Here is a 13,740-nt window from a genome sequence, read left to right as displayed (position 1 = left end):
CGCAAAAATGCTCTGGGCAGGTATTTTAGAACGATAAAACGGCCAGCAAATAAAGTATTTCCCTCCTATACTTTTCCCCTCAATATTAGGAGGGGAATTATTTTGAGTGGCATCAAGTTTGTGGATGACATTCTACGTAACTGGAAGGAAAAAAAACACAGTATAGCAATTTTGGTGATTTGGAAAGTCAGCAGCAATATTAGGGTTGAACATGTTCACGAACACTTCCCCAACTGATTAAGGAAGCAATTTATCAATATCAACCTTTCTCTATCACCTACTCAAGTGAATCCAGGATTGCTCAAATCTTCCCAGATGAAGGAGCATTATCATTCCCCCCTCCTATTATTATTATCATTATGAATTTATGAATCAATTAAGAAGTTGCCTTTCAGAAAAATACAGAACTATTTGCCTGCTGGTAAAAAGCTTATTCAGCCTGCTTCCGTACATGTACAACAGGACCCAGCTTTGGATTCCAAGATGCTCAATAGCACCTTCTGTAACCCTTGAAAGTAGCTGCTTAAAGCAGAGATGACACAGCTGCCCTTCACTGACATTTAACCCCTTTGCAGACGTTATACGTTTGGGGTTCCAGGAGGACAAAGACAGTTTGGGTTCAGATCATGCCATAAATTCAGGCTTTGACCAAGGAAGAACCCTGAGTGTGAACACAGCCTTTCAGCAATTGAAAAGCAACAGAAAACTTACTGGAGATTCAGGCACTTTTTTAAAGTAACTTACAAAAACGTCAATGCTACCTCAATCAAAGGACTCTGGGTAGCTCACATCACAAAAATCCAATCCACCACAATAAAAATAATACACAGCAGGCAGTAAATCAAAACACTATGATCAACTAAAGGAACTGCAGCCCCAGATATCATTCCCTGCTCCTTAAGGGCTCAGCAGAAGAAAAAGGTCTTAACCAGATTTTGAAAAATTGAGAGAGAAGGGCAGACAAGGCCCAGTGATGAACTCCTGATCATCCTTCTTTGCATGCAGGTGGGGGATCTTCAGCATGCCTGCTAGTCTCACAGGTGCAGATCAGGCAGAGGCCACACGGAAGAGACAATCAGACAGATAACAGGGACCGTGGGCCATTAGGGCAGCACCTTGGATGGGATTCAGAAGGAATCTGGCAACCAACACAGCGCCCACTACAAAGGTGTTATTTTGCTGTAACCCATCAGCGGGCACCCAGTTGCATTTTGCTTCTGAATCGTCTTCAAGGGCAGCCGCACGGACAGCCAATTATAGCAGTCAAAGCACAGGTAAGATTACTCAGTAAATGTTAATATGTTCTGAAAATACAATCACAGCTCCAGCCAGCGTGACAATCCTGCCTGGACCTCTCTTCTTTCCCTTTTCAGGGCTACTTACTTAGCCTGACGATTTTCGATGAACTCCAAAATAACTCCTAAATAAAGATTATAATAATAATAATAGGCTATTTTTTTTCACTATGTCAAATAACAAACTCTGCACCAAGAAGTCTCATGTTTGGACAATGGTAGGGAATGCTACCTGCTGCTAAACCGTTTATTTAAACTAGCTGGGAGACAGGTTGGTTTAAGCACCTTCTGTGGATTTTTTTTTTTTAAAGTAGCAAAATAACACAGGACATCTGCAAATAGAAGAGCCCATTTTTGGAGCCCCCGTAAAATCCCACCCGCATTTTCATGAACAAATGCAAAAGGAAAACTTCCTCTGAAAACACCCAAAGCTGAATGGGGAACTCTCCAGAGCATTCGCCGGTCTAACGCAGAAGTGTGCAAATGTCGGGCTTTGCGTGCATGGAATGTAAATCTGATTTTTTTATTTATAACAAAATGTTACTCGTGTTAACTATTTACAGAGGCATGACTTTAAAGTTTGCTGTGTATCAGTACGCGGCAACACCTGGCCAACCTTGTTTGGCCTTGAAGCCAGGCAGGATGGGAGACCACCAGGAAATCCCAGGGCCGTAGAGTATTCGGGGAATTGTAAAAAATACTGGAAAGTGGCAACCCTGCCCCCCCCAGGTCCAAATTGCTGCCCTCCGGATGTGTCAGACAGGACTCCAGCTATGGGAGTTGTAGTCTGACGATTGGCTGGGCTCATAAAGGGGGACAGGAATTGCAGTCCAACACCCTTGGATGACAGCAGGGGATAATGGGACCTGCAGTCCACCACAGCCGAGGAAGGGCAAGGGGGGGTTGCACTGCTGGCCCTGCCGGTAAAGGAGATGCTAATTAGCGCATCTGGAGAGCAATGCTGGGCGTGCTGGCTGGGGATAATGGGACCTGCAGTCCAGCAAATAAAAGGGAGGGCATCAAGGGGGTGGGAGCTGGCCCCGCCGGCAGAGGGGGAGTCCATTCGCGCACCTACAGGACCCCGGACTGAGCAATGCTGGGCGGGTTGGCTGCGGATAATGGGACCTGCAGTCCAACAAACTGCAAGGGGGTGAGGGCGACAGAGGTTGCAGCCGGTCCCACCGGGAGGGAGCAGCCAGGCTGGCTGGGGATAACGGGAGGGGCAGTCCCCCCCCGCCCGAGTCTCACCTCCGGCCGCGGACCCCCCCGCCCGTCACCGAAGGCGACCGCCAAAGCGCGGGCTCCGCCCGCCACCATCGCCGCCGGAGCCGCTTTGATGGACGGGCCGCCCGGCGCCTCTCATTGGCGGCGGCAGCCGCGGGAGTCCCGCCCTCCGCGCGCGCCGGGGAAGAGGCGGAGAGCGCACGCCCTGAGCGGCTCTGGGAGGGGGGGGGGTGGGGGGGTGGGCGGGGCGGCTGGGGAAGGCGGGAGTTGTAGTGCGGAGGGTGGGTGGCCGGGTGGAAAAGGCGGGCGGAGGGGCCCCGCGTCCCGCTTCGGGGGATTATTATTGTGGTTAATGTTAATATTCAAGTACTTCTGGGTTCCCCCGCGCAAGGAAGAGCAACCCTGGCAGCAACCTCTCTCCCCCTCCGCAGTTGCACACGTGCAGCGCCACTTACTGTGTCGGGGGGGTTGTGTGAAGCTGCTTCGGGCGTCCTGCAGTGTTTTCTTGGGTGGGGGGACTCTTTTCTCACCGTTTCAAAGGAGAAGGTCTTCCCCTTCGTGCCACCCTCAGCTGGCGGGGAACTGAGCCAGGAGGGCTGCGGGGCTGAGCCTGAGACTCCGGTACGCCGTAAGGGTGCCCCAGGCAACCGTGGCGTTGCAAAACCGCCTTGCGTTGACCAAATATAAAGGCAGGATAAAATAACAAAAACAGCAGCAGCAGCTGACTGACTACAGACAACTGCGTGACAAAGTAGCCACAACGGTGCATTGGGGTACCTGCAGGAAATGCCCCTTGTCTGCAAGCAAGAACCGGTGGGACCACAAAACGGACAAAGCAGTAGAACGGGAAGAAGCCAAAGAGCTCTGGGACTTTAGCATTCAGACAGACAAGCACCTGCCCCACAACACCCCAGACTTAACCGTTGTCGATAAGAAAGACAAAAAGGTCTGGAGAGTGGACATCGCAACACGCGGAGACAGCGGAAGAGAAAGGACTGCAGAAAAATCACAAGATGCAAAGACCTGCACACAGAAGCGGAACAACTGTGGCAAAAGAAAGCAAAGATATATCAATACATGGAGTCCTTGGTGCTCTCTGAGCCTTGTTGTTTCCTTGCCGACGTTTCGTTGCCAGGCTAGGCAGCATCTTCAGTGCGAAGAGGGAGTGGGCCTCGCTCTCGAAGGAGTGGGCCTCGCTCTCGGTTTATAGACCGTGGCTTGCCCTGCCCCCACACAAGCAGGGCAAGCCACGGTCTATAAACCGAGAGCGAGGCCCACTCCCAGTTCGCAGCGAAGATGCTGCCTAGCCTGGCAACGAAACGTCTGCAAGAAAACAACCAGGCTCAGAGAGCACCGAGGACTCCACAGTTCAACCCTGAGCTACAAATATTTGCTTCGATTGGTACCATATATCAATATCTTAGTAATAGGCGCCTTGGGTGCAATCCCCAAACATCTGGAGCACCATCGGCGTTGACCAAATCACCCTCTCTCCCAAAACCACTTTTTTACTTCTTTCCCAAAACTCATCAAGGAGGTACATACTCTCTTACGTATGATCAGGAGGAGTCTGGTAGCCCCTTTTCCGACTAACCGGTTTTATTAAAAGGCAGCTTTTGTGAGCTGCAGATTATTCGCTGCCATAGACTAACACAGCTCTCTTTCTACAAATTTTTATATATGAGGGCATGCTGATCTTCAGCCGGGTCTCTCTCTCGTCCAAATTTTAGCAGAGAAAGGGGAACAGAGAAAAGAGCTAATATGGCTTAATATGGTACCCTTATTCCCTCTGGATTATTACTTCTTTTCTGCACCCTTCCGAACATTGTTTACCCCAAAAAGGAATAGCATGTAAATGACCTTGAGTGTGTTAGTGGAAATGTAGGAAGTACAATCATTGTTAAAAATCCCTCTCAGTTGTAGGTTCACCCAACAGTTCTCAAGGGGGGCCCATATGCCCCCCTAGGGGCCCTAGGATATTTCACAGGGGCCACAGGTGAAAAACACGTAATGGGGCCACAGCATGTGCCGAGGGGGCCACAGAAAAGCAAAGCATAATAAACTTACAGTGACCATATTTTCTTGGAAAAAATAAAGGACCAACCTGAAACAGGGACAAATCTGAAAGAGGTTTGTAAGGATTAAAAAAAAAATGTTTATGTTTATAACTTTGCTTTACAAAGAAAAATTCAAGAGCAAAACAAGAAAATAAAGAATTAAATAAATTGAAAGGACAGCTTTCTGAAATAAAGGACTGTCCTTTATAATAAAGGACGTGTGGTCACTGTAATTATACTTGTTGACACCAGAAAATGCACCAGTTAGTGTCCCATGTCTGTTACCGGGTAATGGGACCTAGATGGGAGGCCACAGGAGAAGAAAAGGTGGGAAGGGGTCATGGGCAAAAAAAGGTTGAGAAATACTGGGTTAACCCATAAAGTTAAATCACAAAGCTGAAATTGTGTTTATTGACAGACAGACAGCATTTAATGAGGTTTAGTTTTAACTTCTTTTACAGCCACACCCCAATCCTAATGCTATTTTTCACAGATACTTACAGATTTCACAACTGGTCTCAAAGGAAAATTTTTTGGACTGATCATTTCTATCAAGGCTGACATTAGCTGTGTCCCTTTTAAACAGCCACCCATATTTCTCTTATCAAAACCGGTTTCATTATCTTAAATCTGGGCCCACTGCATGTTTTACCTTAAATCCTGAGTGAAATACTTCCCGAAGCACTGAGCAGCTTAGAAAGCGGTGTCAACATCTGGGATTTATTTATTTGTTCGATGTATAAGTCACCCAACTCAGAATAGTGTGCCCAGTTCATTCCTGGGATGAGCCTCATCCCTCAGTCAGATGGGAAAACAAGGGACAATGAGTATCACAACTCCAGGAACTCAATTTTTCATGAGAACAACTGAGACATCATGAAGATTTTAACACAAAAGTGTTTTCTTGCAGCATCTGCTGAGTGCATCACTCATTGGGAAAGGTGAGTTTAAATCTAAATAAGCTACAATTAGTGCAAAAGCCTGAAAAGTACATTCAGAATTTTTCAGTGGGATTTTTTGTCCTGCTTGACCACTCTGCCAACTTTTCTACTTTCTGGCCAGAGCAGCTTTGGGGGAAGGAAAAACAAAAACCAGAAATAAATTGCAGCCGAAAGATTTCCATGCACAATGGTTGATAGAATAATTTGCAAAAGAAACAAAGCAGTGTTTTAGGTGACGAAGGAGTTACTCTTAATCCCCCTTCTCACTGTGAACAACTTTGTAAAATGTTCAAGTCATGATAAGTAGTTTATCACAGCCCCAAAAAGCTATTGTGCCATTCTGCAAAACTAGTGATCAAAGAAGAATTATTACCACTCAGAAACGACTATACACTCTATTCTTTTGGACTCTGATTAATATTATGTACCACTTAATCATCCAATATAGCTATTTCTTCCCACCAGCTGCTTTTTCTGCCCTGCTTTTGCCAGAGGGGGGGAAAAATTGAAATAGCTGAGCGATCATTTCCTTTTTGTCTTTGACAAGAAATAGCTGAGGTTGCTATGGAAGTGAAGCATCTATTAGTGTTTCTCAACCTTGGCGACTTGAAGAGGTGTGGACTTCAACTCCCAGAATTCCCCAGCCAGCATGGCTGGCTGGGGAATTCTGGGAGTTGATGTCCACACCTCTTCAAGTCGCCAAGGTTGAGAAACACCGATCAAAGGTGGCAAGGAATTTCAGAGGAAGAACCCTTTTGACAGTCATAACTGGAAACCAGTATCAATATACAGACTTAAGGTAATGAATCAAGGGTTGGCCAACTTGGGCAAAGCTGAACAGGAGTCCAGTTCTTTCCTTGCCTGTTGGACTGTGTCCTTCTGGAAGGAAGGAAGGAGAGGGAGAGATGAAGAATCTGACAAATCTAGAAAAATATCACTGTCAGAGAAAAAAATAACAGGGAGCTAAGCTTTCACAGTCTTCCATCGCTGTACGAGTAGGCACCCCCCAAAAACATTCCTCCTTTGAAAGCTGCTAATTTTGCACGAGATAGAATGGCGAAAAGACAATTTCTGAAGACAATAAACTTCAAGCCCGCCAGGCATAAACGAGGCAAATCACTTCCAGCAGAAGACGCTGCTATTTATGGGCAGGTGGGGGCCACCACTTGGGAATAGAAGCGGTGACAGTCACTTGTGAATCGCTGGCCTGCCTAAGCCGCAGCGGCTCGTTCGCTGTAGCCAATCGCAGCAACGCTATTCCAAACTCGCCTTCCCCTGCCCGAAATCTCCCTGCCGACTTTCCCAACCCGGTCACAATTTCGGTGCCTTCGGCCAGACTCTCAAAAGGCACCGGCGGTGAAAGTTGTATGGGTAGAAGGCGTTTCCGGATGACGCCCATATGATGAGTCCTCGCGGTCAACTCCTGGCCGACATAACAGCCTTTGGTGAAACTTATGCCGTTCAGATAAACCAGGTTGGACTCCAAGGGCAGAGCTGTTCCTGGAGGTAGATCTTTCACACCTTCAGGTATACCTGGAAGAAAATGGAAACAGCTGGGTTGAACTTTAGGACCATTTGGCTCAGCAGGGCAGCCAATTCTGTAGCGAGGTGGTAGGCATCGTTGGAAGGGAGCAGCTTTTGCCCTGATGTCATGGTCTGTGGGAATGACCTTGGGAGATTTTATTTTTTATTAATTAGGGAAAACAAGCGACAAGAAAAACAAAACGAAGGGAAGGGAAAGGGAAAGGGAAAGGGAAGGAAATACATATACTGTGCCTAGAAAAATAAACTTTACGCTACAGCAAAGGTCAAAGTGAAATATTATTTTTTAAAAATTGAAAAGGGAAACAACCCCAAAAAAGGAAAAACTTTTCAATCTAGAGGACTGAGAGGGAGGGACTGGCCCCAAGTGCCCCATGGAGGCTCTGTGGCCATAGGGGAATTGGAACCTGGGTCTCCCCACTCCTTGTCCACCACCACCCCACCCTGGTTCTCAGTCTAACACAAGGTTTCTCAACCAGGGTTCCGTGGAATCCTCGGGCTCTGCAAGAGGTCACTAGGGATTCCCTGGGCAACCACAATTTATTTTTAAAAATATTTCAAATTCGGGCAATTTCACATTAAAGGGGTAAGTTTCATTCTTTATTTTTAGTTTAAGAACATTGTTAGTGCATATAGACAGGTCTACCCATGAAACAAATATAGCAATTTTATAACTTCTGGCCTATCTTTGAGCCTGAATGTGCAGGGGGTCCCCCAGGCCTGGAAAAAATTTCAAGGGTTCCTCCGGGGTCAAAAGGTTGAGAAAGGCTGGTATTTCTCCCATCCATACCTAACTAGGTCAGATAAGCCAAGGTCAACTTGAGGTGGCCATCTAGCAGGGCAGAGTAAGATGCAACCTTATAAAAATACATACAAGGAATAGGAGGAAATTGGAAAGGTGACAGATACATGTTTTGAAGGACAGGTTAATCAGTGGCATTCCCTTTTATTAGCCCCAGTTCAAATGCAACTGATTGAACCCCTCTTCTCCTCATTGACCAAACTCTCAATTTTGCCCCAACTCTGTTTTTTCCATCTGGGGTAGATGAAGAAATGAATTAAATCTGTGCACTCGTAACACTGATCTAGCCCCAAAGACACTTGAGGGCACACACCGTCGAGATTATTGCCTTACAATATCGCTATACTTTTCAGCACCTGCTTTTTACCATTTTGTCTGGCTTCCTATGGCAATGGGGAGGGCACTTTTACCTTGTCGGTACCTGTGCCGGTGGTAATCCTTTGGATCTCCAATCTGGCTTCCAGGGACGATCTCCAGAGGGTTTGTGTCTTTGCTGGTGATCAGCCTCCAGCCCATGAGGTTCACTCTGGGATCTGGGGTCAGGACCACCGCTCTGCCAGCATCTTGCTCAGGCACGTCCTCCGATGGTTCCTTTGGGACAACAGCCCACAAACAGAGGTCAACGCAGGGAGTGATGTTTAATTTCCTGCGGATCTTATAGAGCTTCAGATGTTTCTGAAAGTTGTCCAGGAGAGTGGCATCACATTCCAGCAGGATGTGGGACTCTTCTTGTTTGTTTTCACGAACCCTGAAAACACACCAAAATTAGGAGATAATATGACGGCCTTCATCTGGAAGTTTAGTTCTATTTCCTCCCGGTAAGTTCCTCTCCCCGGTACAGATATAATGCGAGCATCCTAGGCTATTTCCTCCAACGAGATATGCCAAATTACATTATAAAAAGCAACAATGTTTTTTTGCCCCCTGAAAATCATTAATGTCCAAAAGTATTACATCAGTAATGAACTGGCCGGGCGCATGTTTGAACCATGCTATAGTTCAATATATTTACTATTTAATGCATGACTGAGCCATTATTTGAAACTGATACTGTTGAACCAGATTTTCATTGAGCTTCACCAGGATACAGGTAGTCCTCATTTAGCAACCCCAATTGGGACCAGCAACTCGGTTGTTAAGTGAAGCAGTTGCTCAGTAAAACAGCGACTGTACTTACAATCTGACTTCAGCTTTCTTTTGCTTTACAGACCTGAGAAGGTTGTAAATGTGAGGACTGGTCACAAAGTTACTTTTTTATCACTGTTGTCTTGGCGAATGGTTGCTAAATGGGGCAGTTGCTAAACGAGGACTACCTGTTGAAGATCTTGGAATGTTCCTTTCCAAACGTTTTAATCACATCACTGAGACTATATCATACACAGCATTGTTTTCTTCCACTCTGCTAAGAATTTTCGTCAAAAGTTATTCTCAAATTCTTGTGAGTTTGTTCTGGATTCAACTTGGGCATATTTCATAGACTTTGGAATCTGCACCCAACCCATCCATAGCAATATGAATTCTCTGAGGCATTTTCATTTTATTTGGAAAACTGCCTATATTCATGATACACTATTTAAGTTTTTCATGCATATCCTCGTTTTTGAACATTACATACTGTTTTACAAGCGAACATCTTCTATCTTTGCACTCCTCTCCTTGATTATGCATCCCATCACAATCACAGCTTGTCTGCTACATGCAGAGGGATTATCCCTGATTCCTGATGGACAAATCAAACTTGACTTTCTGAACTTGGTTTGGGGAGCTGAGGCAAGCCACAGGTGGCTGCTGCTGGATGGGGGAGGTGCAAGGGGGCGCACAAGGGTGCAGGGGAGGGTTGGGGAGGGTGCACAAGGGTGTGCAAGTGGCCAGCATGGCACAAGTCCAGAGGGGGTGGGGAACGGCCTGCTGGCGGAGAAGACTTGCAAACTTCCCTGCCACTTCCCCATTGACTTTCTGGGGTAGCTGGCAGGGAAGGTCGCGAAATGGCAATCCCACGATTGCCAAGTGCCCAGAGCACAATCACGTGACCGTGGGGGTGCTGGGATGGCCAGAACTCAGAGGACCCGTCATAACCACCATGCGTTCAGCACCGTCGTAACTTCGAACCGCCGCTGAACAAATCATCCTAAGTCAAGGACTGCCTGCATGTGGCCACTCGGAGTCGGAAACAACTTGATGGCACATAATCCGTTCCAGATGAAGGAAGGGAACCGAGAAGCCGTGAGACGAAAGGCCCATTCACTGGAGAGCCATGTGCCGGCTGAAATGTACCTTCCATCAGCCCCTTAAACCCAGGCGAGCGTTTGCACCTGGCCGCTTTGGTTTCAGCGCCAGCGATCCAAGGGGACGTGGAAGCACCTCGGGGTGCTGCTGCTGGCTTATGGGTGCCCCCCTAAGGGAGCCAGCTCCTTTTCCCCTAAGCCAAAGGCAGGCCCTTCACAAATTAAGTTCCATAGCCCTGGGATATATGGAACATAACAGACGCATCCTGAATCTGCTTTCCCAGGATTTGCGTAAATTGGTATCTTCCTGTTCCTTTTCATCGGCATCGGTCTTGCCCGAGTTCAGAAACAAGCCCGGCTGGCCCGCAGAAGCAGGCACTACAATTCCCATCTTCCTCTGCCACGAAGTCTGGGAGGATGAGCGTTGTAGTCCTGCCGCCGTTCGCCTTTCCCGCCAGACGCACCTGTACGCGATGACGTCATAGAGACACCTCCCCTGGACGCTGAGGGCGTGCGCGTAAAGCGCGCGCGGCGCGGCTCCGCCCACCTCCGCTAAGCGCGTCACGTCATTGGTCAGCAGGCCTTGGAGGAAAGGGAGGGCCTCCGGGCCTTGGAGGCGAAGGAGCGCCCGGTGGCTCAACGGGAAGCAAGCGGCGAGCGCTCCTTTGCCGCCGCCGCCGAAGTGCAAGCTCCGCGGGAGGCCCCGCCGCAGCGCCGCGCTCGCCCTCACCAGCATGGCGGCCTGGTGAAGAGCGCCAAAGGGACCGGGAAGGACCTCCGCGCCGCCATCTTGTGTGTGGCCGAGGGTGGAGAGGGCATCAGGAAGCTTGGCCAAATGCGCAGGCGCAGAGACGGCCTCGGCGCGCTCTCTCGGCCCTCCCCTGGGCCAGAGCTTCGCTGCTGCGAAGGGGCGGGGCCAAGCTCCTCAGCTGGCTCCTCATTGGCCGAGGCGCCAGCCTGTTCCTTCCAGCGGCTGCAGGCCACGTGCTCTCGTTTTCTCAATGGGGCAACGACTTCGGTCCTCCTTTCATTATATACCGCCTTTCCTCCAGGAGCTTCAGGCGGCGTGGGGACTGGGCAGCCAAGTGAGCAAGCCACGGGCGCGGCATTATTTCCGTGCATACGGAACCTCTATCAGGAGACAAATTCAAACCCAGCTAATGGGGGGGGGGGGCTTGCAATATTATTTTTCCAACAAAAATTAAGGGTGAGATTCTTGCATGCCTAGCCATGTTCCCAGCCCCCTGAACACTATACCACTTAAACCAAATTAAACTACCGTTACTTTAGGAGAAGGCCGATTTGGATCTGCCCTTATTCAAAAAGCCAAGCCAAAGAGAAAGATGATCCTGTAGGCCACTTTTTCTCAATCTCAGCACCTTTAAGGGGTGTGGACTTCAACTCACAGAATCCCCCAGCCAGCATGTTGAAGACCACACTCTTTAAAGATGCTGAGATTGAGAAACGCTGCAGTAGGTAAGCAGGTCCTAAGCCCACCTCTAAGAAAAAAAAACCCGCTTTTCTGATGCAAAAAATAATTTATTTCAAAATCTAGGGTTGGAGAATCCTGTGGTCTTTCACATGTTACTGGATTCTAGCATTAAGTGATGCCTAAGAACAGGGGATGTGGTGGTGCTGCGGGTTAAACCGCTGAGCTGCTGAGCCTGCCAATCAGAAGGTCGGTGGTTTGAATCCGCGTGACGGAGTGAGTTCCCGTTGCTAGTCCCAGCTCCTGCCAACCTAGCAGTTCGAAAATGTGCCAATGTGAGTAGACTAATAGGTACTGCTTTGGTGGGCAGGTAACGGCGTTCCATTTAGTCATGCCGGCCACATGACCACAGAGGAAGTGTCTTTGGACAAACGCCGGCTCTTCGGCTTTGAGACGGAGATGAGCACCGCCCCCTAGAGTTGGACACGACTGGACTTAATGTCAAGGGAAACCTTTACCTTTTACTAAGAACAGGGGGCTTGTCTTCTATTTTAAAGCTTATTTCCAATCCCTGGATCAACGCTGGTCAGTCATCACAGTCAGTCCTAAATCAGGGTTTTCCCAGCTTGTTCAGGCTGCAGAACCTCTTAGTTAAAAATTCCTGGAATCCCTGATCAAGAGGTAAAGCTCTAGTAATAGCAAACTGGCTGCGCTCAAGGGAACTTTTCTTTCTCTCTTTTTCACCCTTATTCCCACGACTCCCCAACTCTGCGTTGCACCACCCCAGCAAACTCACCGCGACACCATGGGATATTTTAAACGTTTGCAACACCTTTATCTTGGCACAGCTCGCTTTTCGGCAGCTGTGATAAAATGCAAGTACCGTCCAAACCTCAATGTGGAAGTGAGAGGCAATGTCCAATCTGTTTCCAAGATTTGAGAAGCTGCACAGTGCCCAACTGGTGCACGCATCCTACTAGTAAGCAGTTGTGGTTATTGAAGAAAGAAATGAACATTTTGTTTTTTCTTTCAATTTATGTCTATTATCTTTTTTCAGTGGAAGTGCTAGCTATTTCTTTTGGCCTAGGGGCACTGTGAAAAAAATTACTGAGAGACAAGGGCGCAGTGAACCAAGAAAGTCTGGGAACTTCTCATGGGACCCCATGTATAGAACAGTTGGGAAAATGCACCACTCATTCCATTCAATGAAACAAAACGAACAGTTTGTTCCATTTTATTAGTACTGAACACTGAACATCCAAAAGTTTTCGTTGCTCGTAAGTAAGTATTACAAGTAGAACTTGTGAATAGTATTTACAATGAAACGGAGGAGGAGACAAGGGCCAACGCATACTTTCTGGCTGCGTTCACACCAAAGGCTTAACTAGCTACTGAATTAATCCATTTTCTCAGTTCGTGCAATCCGCGGAATTTACCATCTAACCGGGTGAATTTGCACACCTAATAGCTAATATCGGCAAAGGTAAGCAGGTGTGAGCACAGCTGCTCTCTCTAACTGGGCTGGCTAAACGTGTCACGTGAACACAGCCAAAATGTTTCTTGCACAAACTGCAAATCAGTAAGATGTACAACAAAGAGGCAAAAGAAAAAAGTAGGAACTTGGTTAACAGCATAGATCTGTTATGGCTACTTAGTTGATTTCAAGTATTACCAGTGGAATGGAACGTGAACGGCAGAATGTCTTAGTTTTGGTTTGGTTTTCGAAAGGGAAAAGGTGTGCCATCTTCTCTGGTGCCATTTCCCAGCCAAAGGCTGAGAGCAACTTGATCTCAGAACTGTCTCACAAGGACTAAAATCTTTAGTGTTTTGGGGGTGGAAATGCTGACTTGGGAACAGTTATTGGTAAAAAGACAGAGATACTTGCCGCCTTTCTTTCTTTTCCTTTTTTGGCATTATACATTAATCTTTTGGTATTCACTTTGAAAATTCCGCAGGTATATACGGTATATAAAAACCTGCACGAAAACTGGTTGGTTCTGCATTCTGATGTAGGATGTGTTCCCACATCTGGTGTTGCTGGTCTGCTCCGTAAAATCCTGACATCTTCCTGTGCCCTAAAGATTCAGGACACCTGAATGTAGGAACGGAATCATTTGGTGCCTATTGATCTAGATACGGCCAAATATCAGAGATTTTTCCCCCCCCCATCAATCCAGTCTAAAAAGACAGAATGCTGATTTCTATACACTTCTCTAAAGAAAAGG

The 13,740-nt window shown here is 47.5% G+C and overlaps 1 protein-coding gene across 1 annotated transcript; it reads right to left on the bottom strand.

The window, feature by feature from the left end:
- Nucleotides 1-6,320: 6,320 nt before the first annotated feature.
- IBA57 (iron-sulfur cluster assembly factor IBA57) lies at nt 6,321-10,894 on the bottom strand. Its single transcript, XM_063303288.1, has 3 exons — nt 10,551-10,894; nt 8,272-8,609; nt 6,321-7,050 (listed from the first exon to the last, which is right to left on the bottom strand). The coding sequence occupies exons 1-3, from the start codon at nt 10,820-10,822 to the stop codon at nt 6,656-6,658; spliced, it is 1,005 nt and encodes a 334-aa protein (XP_063159358.1). The 5' UTR covers nt 10,823-10,894; the 3' UTR covers nt 6,321-6,655.
- Nucleotides 10,895-13,740: the final 2,846 nt, after the last annotated feature.

The sequence above is a fragment of the Candoia aspera genome, chromosome 4 (assembly GCF_035149785.1).
Source record: "Candoia aspera isolate rCanAsp1 chromosome 4, rCanAsp1.hap2, whole genome shotgun sequence".
In the NCBI taxonomy this organism is placed as follows: domain Eukaryota; kingdom Metazoa; phylum Chordata; class Lepidosauria; order Squamata; family Boidae; genus Candoia; species Candoia aspera.
This window is presented reverse-complemented; position numbering and strand designations above follow the sequence as displayed.

Bases quoted from the DNA above. Each gene is read 5' to 3' on its own strand.
- IBA57 (XM_063303288.1), bottom strand. From the start codon at position 10,822: ATGCTGGTGAGGGCGAGCGCGGCGCTGCGGCGGGGCCTCCCGCGGAGC. The intron at 8,610-10,550 runs GTGCGTCTGGCG...GTGTGTTTTCAG, and splicing joins TATGACGTCATCGCGTACAG to GGTTCGTGAAAACAAACAAG. The intron at 7,051-8,271 runs GTAAAAGTGCCC...ATTTTCTTCCAG, and splicing joins CCGGCACAGGTACCGACAAG to GTATACCTGAAGGTGTGAAA.